The sequence below is a fragment of the Nerophis ophidion genome, linkage group LG20 (genome assembly GCF_033978795.1).
Source record: "Nerophis ophidion isolate RoL-2023_Sa linkage group LG20, RoL_Noph_v1.0, whole genome shotgun sequence".
Lineage (NCBI taxonomy): Eukaryota > Metazoa > Chordata > Actinopteri > Syngnathiformes > Syngnathidae > Nerophis > Nerophis ophidion.
The window spans coordinates 27,740,956-27,754,234 of NC_084630.1; the positions used below are offsets into that span (position 1 = coordinate 27,740,956).

The following is a 13,279-nucleotide window of genomic DNA, read 5'->3' on the forward strand; positions in this document are numbered from 1 at the left end:
AAATTTATATTTTGTTGTTTTCTTACTGTACCGAAAATGAACCGAACTGTGACCTCTAAACCGAGGTACGTACCGAACCAAAGTTTTTGTGTACTGTTATACCCCTATATTCCATACATCCATCTATTTTCTACCGCTTGTCCCTTTTGGGCTGACGGGGGTGCTGGAGCCTAGCTCAGCTGCCATCAGGCGGTAGGCTGGGTACACCCTGGACATATTGTTATATATCGTAATCAAAGGAGGGTGCAATGTATATTGTGATATAGATTCGATGCTGTATCGCCCATCCCCATGTTTGAGTATTGTTGTTGAGCCTAGTGTATGTATTGCCTAATTCTACATGCATGTCCCTCCAATACAGGATGATGGTTCGCTGGACAAAGGAGCCCAACATCAATTTAAACCAGTTTTGCCCTGGCCTCATGTAGAAGGTGTGGAAGTGGACCTCAACTCCATCAGACAGAAACATGGTAAGATATATGAGCTACACTGTATGTGAGGAGTCAACCGGAACCTAGCATAATTCCGTGACCCGCAAACTGTACACACAGCAAAACGGTTTGAACTATTTTGGCCTCTCCATGTCATGCTTTGAATGGGGAATTCTCCATGTTTCCACATATAAGGCGCACCAAATTATAGGGCGCATTAAAGGAGTCATATTATTTAGATATTTTTTTCTACATTTATAGCACTTCATGTAACATAACATGTAATGGTGGTTCTTTGGTCAAAAATGTTGCATAAATTATGTTTTACATATCATTTTCTTTCTGACAGTCGCTTACGGATGCCCCGTTTTGTGGGCGGAGTTATTTACGTGGCTCACCTTCGGCAGCGTCTTCTCACCGTCATCTTTGTTGTAGCGGTGTAGCGTGCAATGACTGGGATGGAAGTGTCAAATGATGGAGCTAACTGTTTTAATGACATTCAGACTTTACTTCGATCAATAACGGAGCAGCATCTCCTCATCCGGAAACAACAACAAATGTGTCCCGTGAAAAAACGTTCTAATCACTAAAGTTCTTTGGGTGAATAATTTAAATTCACGACACCGGTTTGTTTTAGCGCTTTCATGGCGAGTTTATTGACAGATATAAGTAAGAACTTTACACTACTTTATATTAGAAATGGCAACAGCGGAGGATGAATGTCCCATAACAAGAAGATGGACAAAAAGAATAAGCTTATCGACTACGATGTTGGTACGAACTACAAAGGTGGACACGCGCAATTTTTTTATGAATTGAGCAGATCCCAAACACAGATTAGCAGGTACCAGAAGGTAAGAAAAGTTTCTTTTGCTTAAAATTGCGAAACAAAACACCAGATAATGTCTTACCTTATACCCACACCGCAATAATATTCGTATGTTTAACGCGCCGACAATCCATCAAGTGTGCGACTTTATAGCTTGCCACAGTTGTACTAAAACGTTTCGATAGATTTTGGAGTGCCATATGTAATGTTTTATATTTTCAATGAAACATTTAAAATGTTGGTGTTGTTTACTTGAGTCATATTACCATCATATTGCAGTCTACACGTATGTCTTATTTTTGACTGCCATCTACTGGTCACACTTATCATTACACCATGTACCAAATAAAATGTATTCGATGTTGGTAAGTAAAACCAGAATCATTCCGTACATGAGGCGCACCGTGTTATAAGGCGCACTGTCGAGTTTTGAGGGGAAAAAACTGATTTTAAGTGCGCCTAAATACGGTATTTTGAAACTTTATACTCTGAAAGTGTTACTTCTGTTCGAGCGCCGCCTTCTGTCCGTGCCAAAGTAATTTTGTAATGCTTTAAGAGATCTATTTACAAAATTGAAGCTCATATAAAAACATTGTAAATGATGTATATGGTACAGTTTACCACATCAAATTACAGCTAAAATAATAAATGGTTTTCCCTGTTAATAAATGTAGAACTTTTGATACATAGCGGTAAATTATGCAGGTGGCTGTTTGTGCCTACACATCTCCATTGTTTCTTAAATAACTTCAAATCAGTATTTATTGAGAAAAATATGTTGGTAGTATTAGATGTAATGCCGCTGTTACTTTGGTACTTGAGCATTTAGGTACAGTGGAACTTTGATTTACGAACCTAAGTGGTTCTTGAACATGGTTCGTAAACTGAAACGTTTGTATAATCCAGCACCCGACCAGACTCCTCCACCCCAAAAACTCACTTTGCTGGTCAAAAAACGGGGAACATACTTGCCTTTTGAATTGTTGATGTGCGAGGAGTGTTCAAAAGAAGTTTCTTGGAGAAACGGCTGACAAGTTAGCAAGTGTCGTTCGCATCGTTGACAGTGAAGTCATCAAAAAGTTTGCAAATAGAGGGATTTGTAATTCGAGGTTCTACTGTAATGTAATATATGACAACTTTTGGATTTTGGTTTTATCACTAGGAGAGGGCAACCACAGCCCCAATCATCAGGCTAACCAGAAGCAGGTGATCCAGCAGCAGTATGCAACTTTCCGGCCAGACTTGCACAATTACAATGCCCCGATCCTCAAAAGAGATGTTTTGGGAAACTTTGAACCCAAAACACCTGAACCTCCAGGGGTGCCCGACGGTCCAGGAGAAGAAGCCAAGGCAATTGTCCTTGGTTCGGAATACAAAGACGTCATCCAGGCATCGATCAAAGAGTTTGGCTTTAACATGGTCGCTAGTGACATGATATCACTGGACAGGACCATCAAAGATCTACGCCACGAAGAGTGAGTACAACATTTTGTACTATTGCATATTGTGTAAATCGTAATTAAAAACAAAATACAAATATTTGCAAATCTTTTTCAACCTACTGTTTATTCAATTGAATGGACTGTAAAGACAAGATTCTTAACGGTCAAACTGGAAAACGTTGTTACTTTTTGCAAATATTAGCTCAGTTGGAATTTGATGCCTGCAACATGTTTCGAAAAAGCTGGTACACGTGGCAAAAAAGGACTGAGAAAGTTGAGGAATGCTCATCAAACACCTATTTGGAACATCCCACAGGTTAACAGGCTAATTGGGAACAGGTGGGTGCCATGATTTGGTATAAAAGCAGCTTCCATGAAATGCTCAGTCATTCACAAACAAATTGTTTTTGGAAACTGTGGACATTGTTTCCTCCGGACCCAAAAGGAAAAGAACCATCTTGATTGTTATAGACGTTCAAAGACGTTGTTATAGTGTTCAAAAGCCAGCATCTGGGATGGTATGGAGGTTATATTAGTGCAAAGGTTATGGGTAACTTAGACATCTGTGAAGGGACCATTAATGCTGAAAGGTACATACAGCTTTTGGAGCAACATATCTTGCCATCCAAGCAACGTTATCATGGACGCCCCTGCTTATTTCAGCAAGACAATGCCAAGCCACGTGTTACAACAGCGTGGCTTCATAGTAAAAGAGTGCGGGTACTAGACTGGCCTGCCTGTGGTCCAGACCTGTGTCTCATTTAAAATGTGTGGCACATTATGAAGACTAAAATACCACAAAGGAGATTCCGGACTGTTGAACAACTTAAGCTGTACATCAAGCAAGAATGGGAAAGAATTCCACCTGAAAAGCTTAAAAAATTGGTCCCCTCAGTTCCCAAACGTTTACTGAGTGTTGTTAAAAGGAAAGGCCATGTAACACTGTAGTAAAAATGCCCCTGTGACAATTTTTTTGCAAAGTGTTGCTGCCATTAAATTCTAAGTTTAATGATTATTTGCAAAACAAAGTTATTTTTCTCAGTTTGAACATTAAATATCTTGTCTTTGCAGTCTATTCAGTTAAATATAAGTTAAAAGGGATTTGCAAATCATTGTATTCTGTTTTTATTTACAAATTACACAACGTACCAACTTCACTGGTTTTGTAAATATATATGGAATGCTATATATACTGTAACTGCCCAAAATGATTTTCATTGCATTTCAGCAATTCAAGGGCAGCAAAACGCCTAATTTATTGTCATCAAAGCTCTGACAATTATGCACAATGGTTCTATAGCAGCATCTAGTGGTTAATTAGTGAAATTATTTTCTTGTTTTTCAACCGGCAAAAGTGAGATTTATTCCGTTTTATTTGAAAAAGCATTGTAATATGCCAGGATTACAGTATGTTAAAATAGTAGTTATAATTGGAGTCAATTGAGAAAGTCTGTATACTCTATATTTGTATCTTGTTCTAACAATGTTATAATCAACATCATAATACACTTTTATAAAGATACAAAGTTGTAAAATGAAAAACTCCCTCGCAAAATTTCCGACCGCTAACTTTCAAACTGAACAATTATGTCACATAAGGATCACATGTAATGCCCTACGCTTGTCCAAGTAGATAGATAGATAGATAGACAGTACTTTATTGTTTCCTTCAGGAGAGTTCCCTCAGGAAAATTAAAAGTATTAATTCATGTTAGAAAGTTGTAGCTACGTATTACAAAAATTGCCAGACTGACTGTTAAAACTTTACATTGCATGTCGAAAGAAAAACGCTATGATTTATATGCCTATGGGATTAAGTTTAAACCATATACTCTCATCAAAGAAAAATCAATTCCTCATAAGATCTGTAAACAAAGGTGCATATGCATTTAAAGAATACAATTGTCATTGTGTGCTGCGAATACAGGTGCAAGTACTGGCATTATGATGACCGACTGCTGACATCCAGCGTGGTGATTGTCTTCCATAATGAAGGATGGTCGACTTTAATGAGAACCATCCACAGTGTCATCAAGAGAACTCCCAGGAGATACCTGGCTGAGGTTGTCATGATTGATGACTTTAGCAACAAAGGTGAGTTGGCTCTCCTTCGAAGTCTGATACTAACTTGTAAAGTGATTTTTTAGATCGCTCCACACTATTGTATGTTTTAGCATGTAGACTACGCTTTAGTAACACACATGCACAGACTGGTACATACATTATCTTTTGTTAGTTGTCCGCTAATGATAGCGATTTGACAAAGTTTAGCTACTAACATTAGCTATAATTGAACGAGTAGTCATAACCTTAATAACTAGAGATGTCCGATAATGGCTTTTTTGCCGATATCCGATATTCCGATATTGTCCAACTCTTCAATACCGATATCAAACGATACCGATATATGCAGTCGTGGAATGAACACATTATTATGCCTAATTTTGTTGTGATGCCCCGCTGGATGCATTAAACAATGTACCAAGGTTTTCCAAAATAAATCCACTCAAGTTATGCTAACATGGCACTGCCATATTTATTATTGAAGTCATAAAGTGCTTTTTTTTTTTTAACATGCCTCAAAACAGCAGCTTGGAATTTGGGACATGCTGAAAGCATGAGGAGGTTGAGGTCGGCGGGGTTTGGGTAGAGGGTAGTGGGGGTGTAAATTATGGGTTATACTTGTATATCGCTTTTCTACCTTCAAGGTACTCAAAGCGCTTTGACACTATTTCCACATTCACCCATTCACACACACATATACACGTGCAAGGCCCTAACCAGGACCCATCAGGAGCAAGGTTGAAGTTTCTTGCTCAAGGACACAACGGACGTGATGAGGTTGGTAGAAGGTGGGGATCGAACCAGGAACCCTCAGGTTGCTGGCGCAGCCACTTTCCCAACTGCGTTTTTTCCGGTTTATTTTGGGTAGACATGCCATTTATGTTGGCATAGCTTGGCTCCAAGGTCCACATTTACTAGACTGACCATACGTCCTTTTTTCCCCGGACGTGTCCTCTTTTGCGGGGCTGTCCGGGCGGGGTTTCTTAAATGCCTCTAATATCCGGCGTTTTGAGTCAGGGTTGCGTGTATTTACAATGTATGTACAGGGTTAAGAAGGGGTTAAAAACAAAACAAATTGTGTAAAAGTGCGCACGCAGCAACATTCGTAAGGGGGGGTGGGCAGAGACAGAGTAAGCGAGAGAGCGAGGTAGTGGATTGATATACAAGTATAACCCATTTACCATTTAACATATTGATTGTTAATCAAGGCATACTTTTTCAACAGCCATACAGGTCACACTGAGGGTGGCCATATAAACAACTTTAACACTGTTACAAATATGCGCCACACTGTGAACCCACACCAAACAAGAATGACAAACACATTTCGAGAGAATATCTGTACCGTAACATAACATAAACACAACAGAACATATACCCAGAATCCCTTGCAGAACTAACTCTTCCGGGACACTACAAAATACCCATGACCCATGACAATGCACTTCTGCCATGACCCTCCCCCGCCGAATTCTTATTGGTTGACGTGTGTGTGACGGTTGCTGACGTGTGTGTGACGATTGCTGACATTTTCTTCGTCTCTTCCGCGAATTAGATAAATAATATTATTTGATATTTTATGGTAATGTGTTAATAATTTCACACATACGTCGCTCCGGAGTATAAGTTGCACCCAAACTATGAAAAAAAATGCGACTTATAGTCAGAAAAATACGGTATATATGTCCTCTTTTTGGGATTTCAGAATATGGTCAGCCTAGTATTTACAGTGTCAAGTCACGCCGACCTGAGTCTCTTGGCTTCCGTCTGCTCCAACGTTTCACCTTCTGTTTGTGTTTGCTTCTATAACCAGTACCGTATTTTTCGGATTATAAGTCGCAGTTTTTTTCATAGTTTGGTGCGATTTATACTCTGGAGCGATTTATGTGTGAAATTATTAACACATTACCGTAAAATATCAAATAATATTATTTATCTCATTCGCGTAAGAGACTAGGTGTATATCAGCAATCGTCTCACACACGTCAACCAATAAAAATTTGGTGGGAGATGAGTCATGGCAGAAGTGCATTGTGAAAAAAAAGATGCTACCTGCTACTACTTTCATACCTAGGAAAATTGATCATAAATGACTGATTGTCTAGTAAACTTATAGCATGTTCTATATATTATAGTTATTTCAATGACTCTTACCATAATATGTTACGTTAACATACCAGGCACTTTCTCAGTTGATTATTTATGCGTCATATAACGTGTACCTATTCAGCCTGTTGGTCACTATTCTTTATTTATTTTAAATTGCCTTTCAAATGTCTATTCTTGGTGTTGGATTTTATCGAATAAATTTCCCCAAAAAATGCGACTTATATATGTTTTTTTCCTTCTTTATTATGCATTTTCAACCGGTGCGACTATATTCCGAAAAATACAGTAGTTCATCCTCTGTATATTCAGCTTCAAAAACATGAGGTTTTGAATTATTTTTGTCCTAAAATAGTCATCTTTTTTGTCTGTTACCAAGTCTGCCATTATTACAGCACACTCGCGTTTGTTTCCGAAAGTAGGAAGATGGAAGTGCTTCTTGTTAACTGTTTTGTAGTTAATTCCAGTTTTGTGTAGGTCTATGATCTTGTTCCTGAGTTTCTAACTGCAGTCCAATAACAATTATTGCACATTCCCTCTTTGTAAAGTCGATTTGAAGGAACGTTTGGAGGTGTACATCAAGCAGTGGAACGGTCTTGTCAAGCTCTACAGAAACGAGAAGAGAGAGGGTCTTATCCAGGCACGAAGTATCGGCGCCAAAAAGGCCACTAAGGGACAGGTATTATTCACATTATTCCTTAATGAAATAAACTGGTACTTTGTGAGACTCTAATATGCTTGATTTCATTGTTGCAGGTGCTAATATACCTGGATGCTCATTGTGAGGTTGGAATCAACTGGTATCCTCCGCTGGTTGCTCCTATTTCATTAGACAGGTAAGAAAGCTCATAACGCAGCAAATGTGAAAATGAGCCAAAGATCCACACCTTTCATAATTTTTAAAAAGTTACCATTTTAGTGAAGAATTGTTTTTCACAAGTCGTGATGGGTTAAAACAGTGGTTCTCAACCTTTTTTCAGTGATGTACCCCCTGTGAACATGTTTTTAATTCAAGTACCGCATAATCAGAGCAAAGCATTTTTAGTTGAAAAAAATAGATAAAGAAGTAAAGTACAGCACTATGTCATCAGTTTGATTTATTAAATTGTATAACAGTGCAAAATATTGCTCATTTGTTGTGGTCTTTCTTGAACTATTTGGAAAAAAAGATAAAAATAACTAAAAACGTGTTGAAAAATAAACAAGTGATTCAATTATAAGTAAAGATTTCTACACATAGAAGTAATCATCAACTTAAAGTGCCCTCTTTGGGGATTGTAATAGAGATCCATCTGGATTCATGAACTTAATTCTAAACATTTCTTCATAAAAAAAAAAAAGAAATCTTTAAAGGCCTACTGAAACCCACTACGACCGACCACGCAGTCTGATAGTTTGTAAATCAATAATGAAATACTAACATTGCAACACATGCCAATACGGCCTTTTTAGTTTACTAAATTGCAATTTTAAATTTCCCGCAAAGTGTCCTACGTTGCGGTATGATGACGCGTGCGTTTGACGTCACCAGTTGTAGCAAACATTATTCCGATCCAAGCTATAAGTAGTCTGCTTTAATCAAATAATTACACAGTATTCTGGACATCTGTGTCGCTGAATCTTTTGCAATTTGTTCAATTAATAATGGAGAAGTCAAAGTAGAAAGATGGAGGTGGGAAGCGGTGCATTGCAGCTGCCTTTAGCCACACAAACACAGCCGGTGTTTCCTTGTTTAAAATTCCCGAAGGTGAAGCTTTACTATGGAACAGAGCGGTCAAGCGAACATGGTTCCCGACCACATGTCAACCGGCAGGTTTTGGTGAGAAGATTGTTCTAATAAGTCGGCTCTTACCGTAGACATGATCGGAGCTTGCGTCCTCCTGCAGCTATGGACTATTACCTCCTCCCACCGGAGACAATGGCTGTCACCACAGCCGTGGCCACACCCCTCCGATTTTCAGGCACCATATAATCTCACTAAAACACAATACACAGATGAGGGATTTTCCAGAATTATCCTAGTAAATGTGTCTAATAACATCTGAATCGCTCTCACTGCCCTCGCCTTTTTTTTTTTTAACTTTTTTTTTCCTAGTCCTTCACTCTAACTATCCTCATCCACAAATCTTTCATCCTCTGTCAAATTAATGGGGAAATTGTCGCGGTTTCTCGGTTCGAATCGCTCTAGCTGCTGGTGGCTATGATTGTAAACAACGTGAGGAGCTCTACAACCGGTGACGTCACGCGCACATCGTCTGCTACTTCCGGTAAAGGCAATGCTTTTTTATTAGCGACCAAAAGTTGCAAACTTTATCGTCGATGTTCTCTACTAAATCCTTTCAGCAAAAATATGGCAATATTGCGAAATGATGAAGTATGACACATAGAATGGACTTGCTATTCCCGTTTAAATAAGAAAATCTCATTTCAGTAGGCCTTTAACATCAATATTTATGGAACATGTCCACAAAAAATCTAGCTGTCAACACTGAATATTGCATTGTTGGATTTCTTTTCACAGTTTATGAAATTACATTCGTATTAAGTTGAAGTATTATTCAATAAATATATTTATAAAGGATTTTTGAATTGTTGCTTTTTTTAGAATATTTTTGAAAAATCTCACGTACCCCTTGGCATTCCTTCAAGTACCCCCAGGAGTACGCGCACCCCCATTTGAGAAGCACTGGGTTAAAAGGCTTGCTCAATGTCCATCCTCAGTACACAAACTGTAAACTGTCTTTGAATGAGACGCAATAAGCCAGGGTTGTCCTCATACCAATATTTTGTTACTGGTACCAAAATGTATTTTGATACATTTTGATACTTTTCTAAATAAAGGAGCCCAAAATATGTCATTATTGGCTTTATTTTGACAAAAAATCGTAGGGTACATTAAATATGTTTCTTATTGCAATTTTGTCCTTAAATAAAATAGTGAACATACGAGACCACTTTTCTTTTAGTAGTATGTAAACAAACAAAGGGTCCTAATTTATCTGCTGACATATGCAGTAACATATTGTTATTTATCATTCTATTTCTTTGTCAAAATAATGATCTGTAAAAATGTATTATTAATCCACAACATTTACTGTTAATATCTGGTTATTTTCTGTTTTAACATTTTCTATCTACACTTCTGTTAAAATTTAATAATCAATTATTCTTCTGTTGTTTGATGATTTACATTAGTTTTGGATGATAAAAAAAAATGTAGGTATTGATCCGATCCCAAGTAGTTACAGGATCATAAAAAGTCATAATTTAAGGCCTTATGTGTTCAGGGACACATTTCCTGAGTTTATAAACATAATAAAAATAAAAAGATTTTGTGAAGCCAAAAAAACAATGTAATCATAGTAGTATCGACTAGATAGGCTCTTGTACTTGGTATCATTAAAGTGGATGTCAGGTGTAAATTTACTTATGGCATTTGTTTACATTGTGATGCCGGTGAGCTACGGTGTGTAGTGAAGCATGTTTAGCTATTCCTCATTCTGCAGGGATGATACTTGTAAGAAACGTACTTTATTTGTCGCCGCGGAGGCGAGGATTAGTGATTTAGAAGTAGCTACAACACTGACTACTGCAGTTGGACGTTAGCTGCTAACTAGCCATGTCTTTAAGCATCCTTCGTACTTCACCTTTATCGTCAGTTTTTAGGCCAAAATGCGTCCGTTCTCCCTTTTCTGTCCACACACTGTCAGCTTGTAAGTACTCTGTGATTGTGCGTTGCCGAACATTCTCCTCTGCTCGTAAAACCAGCAATGTCATGACGTGACGACGACGTGCCGTCATGCCTGTTAAAAAATGAGGGGGGTGGAACGGTACTTTTTAGAGGCGGTATAGTACCGAATAGGATTTATTAGTATCATACTTTACTAGTACTGGTATACCGGACAACCCTACAGTAAGCCATGTTTAGCCTCAGGCTGTAATGCCACAGTGAGCTCTGCATTGATTAAAGCTTATAATACTTCCTCAGTATTGTCTCTGCTGCGCAAGAGCCTGACCAAACATATGATATTCACGGTTTGATCTTGGAGGCAAGGGGACACTGAATGATTTAACTGTGGTTGAGAAGTTGCAGGGGCAAGTAGAAGTCCCAGATTACCGGAACTTGTAGAGGACGGACGACACTACTGAATCCAGAACTGAATCAATGCAGCATCTACAGTAAGTGTGGAAGCTGCTGCAGAATAGAGTTGCCTTTTTAGTGACCTAAAAAACATTTTCAATCTACTAAAATTGATAGCAGATACAAAGTTGATCTAAGCTTGTGTGCTGTGGATTGCGTCTTTTAAATGAGCTAAATAGCAAGTGCATTACAAAACCCAAAACCAGTAAAGTTGGCACATTGTGTAATTCGTAAATAAAAACAGAATACAATGATTTGTAAATAATTTTAAACTTATATTCAATTGAATATACTACAAAGACAAGATATCTAATGTTAAAACTGAGAAACTTATTTTTTTTTTATGCAAATAATCATGAACTTAGAATTTAATGGCAGCAACGCATTGCAAAAAAGGTGGAACTGAGGCATTTTTACCACGACGTTACATGGCCTTTCCTTCTAACAACACTCAGTAAACGTTTGGGAACTCAGGAGACCAATTTTTTAAACTTTTCAGGAGGAATTATTTCCCATTCTTGCTTGATGTACAGTTTAAGTTGTTCAACAGTCTCTGTTGTCGTATTTTAGGCTTCATATTGCGCCACACATTTTCAATGGGCAACAGGTCTGGACTACAGGCAAGCCAGTCTAGTACCCGCACTCTTTTACTATGAAGCCACGCTGTTGTAACACGTGGCTTGGCATTGTCTTGCTGAAATAAGCAGGGGCGTCCACGATAACCTTGCTTGGATGGCAACATATGTTGCTCCAAAACCTGTATGTACCTTTCAGCATTAATGGTGCCTTCGTAAGTTACCCATGTCTTGGGCACTAATACACCCCCATACCATCACAGATGCTGGCTTTTGAACTTTGCGCCTATAACAATCCGGATGGTTCTTTTACTTTTTGGAAGGACATGACATCCAGTTTACAAAAACAATTTGAAATGTGGACCCGCCAGACCACAGAACACTTTTCCACTATGCATCAGTCCATCTTAGATGAGCTCGGGCCCAGCGAAGCCGGCAGCGTTTCTGGGTGTTGTTGATAAAGGGCTTTCGCTTTGCATTGTAGAGTTTTAACTTGCACTTACAGATGTAGCAACAAACTGTAGTTACTGACAGTGGTTTTCTGACGTGTTCCTGAGCTCATGTGGTGATATACTTTACACATTAATGTTGTTTTTTGATGCAGTACTCTTGAGGGATCGAAGGTCCGTAATATCATCGCTTACGTGCAGTGATTTCTAAAGATTCTCTGAACCTTTTGATGATATTACGGAAAGCAGATGGTGAAATCCCTAAATTCCCTGCAATAGTTTGTTGAGAAATGTTGTTCTTAAACTGACAATGTGCTCACGCATTTGTTCACAAAGTGGTGACCCTCACCCCAGCCTTGTTTGTGAATGAGTGAGCATTTCATGGAAGCTGCTTTTATACCCAATCATGGCACCCACCTGTTCCCAATTAGCCTGTTCACCTCTGGGATGTGTTTGATGTGCATTCCTTAGCTTTCTCAGTCTTTTTTGCCACTTATGCTTGCCTTTTTGAAACCTGTTGCAGGCATCAAATTCCAAATGAGCTAATATTTGCAAAAAAATAAAAATGTTTACTATTTTGAACTTTACAGTCTATTCAATTGAATATAGGTTGAAAAGGATTTGCGAATCATTGTGTTCTGTTTTTATTTACGATTTACACAACGTGCCATTTTCACTGGTTTTGGGTTTTGTAGAACGCTCACAATATTGTGAGTAGGAAATGGAAATGTAGTAATTTAGTGCTGGCAATGTGATGTATCAAGCCTGAAACTGTTTGTGGCCGCAGTTGTGCACAAATGGCTGCGCAAGAAGGAGGCACTAGAGAGGGACAAGCCTCCATATGTGAGGCTTGAAGTCTCAGGTGTAAAAATGATAGACATATCTTCTATCCTGCAATGCGTTTTATAATTTTGTAACGGCTGAATGACTTACTTGCACAGTAGTTTTGCTGCCGGCTGATATTTTTTACATGTTTTTTTTTTCTTTTGATATAGGAGATATGTTAATATATCTGAAAATAGGGTTATTACAAAAACGCATTTCCTTGCGTCTGGATCATTCCAGCCCACCTGTACAATTATTGCTACAGTAGTTATTAGACAGGCGTCTGCTAGAATGCACCTTCGGCGTGCCAAAAAGTTGGTTCCACTGTCTAAATTGTTCTGAAGAACGCTTTTATATTGTTCAGAAATTGTGGGGCCAATTATAGTTTTGCTTACTGTTCCCCAACATACCAAACAG

At 38.4% G+C, this 13,279-nt stretch overlaps 1 protein-coding gene across 3 annotated transcripts in view; it reads left to right on the forward strand.

Moving 5' to 3' along the window:
* galnt7 (UDP-N-acetyl-alpha-D-galactosamine: polypeptide N-acetylgalactosaminyltransferase 7) overlaps nt 1-13,279 on the forward strand; it is a 77,693-nt gene that overhangs the window by 18,736 nt on the left and 45,678 nt on the right. For all 3 annotated transcript variants that reach the window (XM_061880887.1, XM_061880886.1, XM_061880885.1), the window contains exons 2-6: nt 362-470; nt 2,423-2,735; nt 4,630-4,796; nt 7,421-7,551; nt 7,629-7,708. In XM_061880887.1, the coding sequence (XP_061736871.1) occupies nt 362-470; nt 2,423-2,735; nt 4,630-4,796; nt 7,421-7,551; nt 7,629-7,708 (800 nt within the window). The remainder of the gene's footprint in view (nt 1-361; nt 471-2,422; nt 2,736-4,629; nt 4,797-7,420; nt 7,552-7,628; nt 7,709-13,279) is intronic.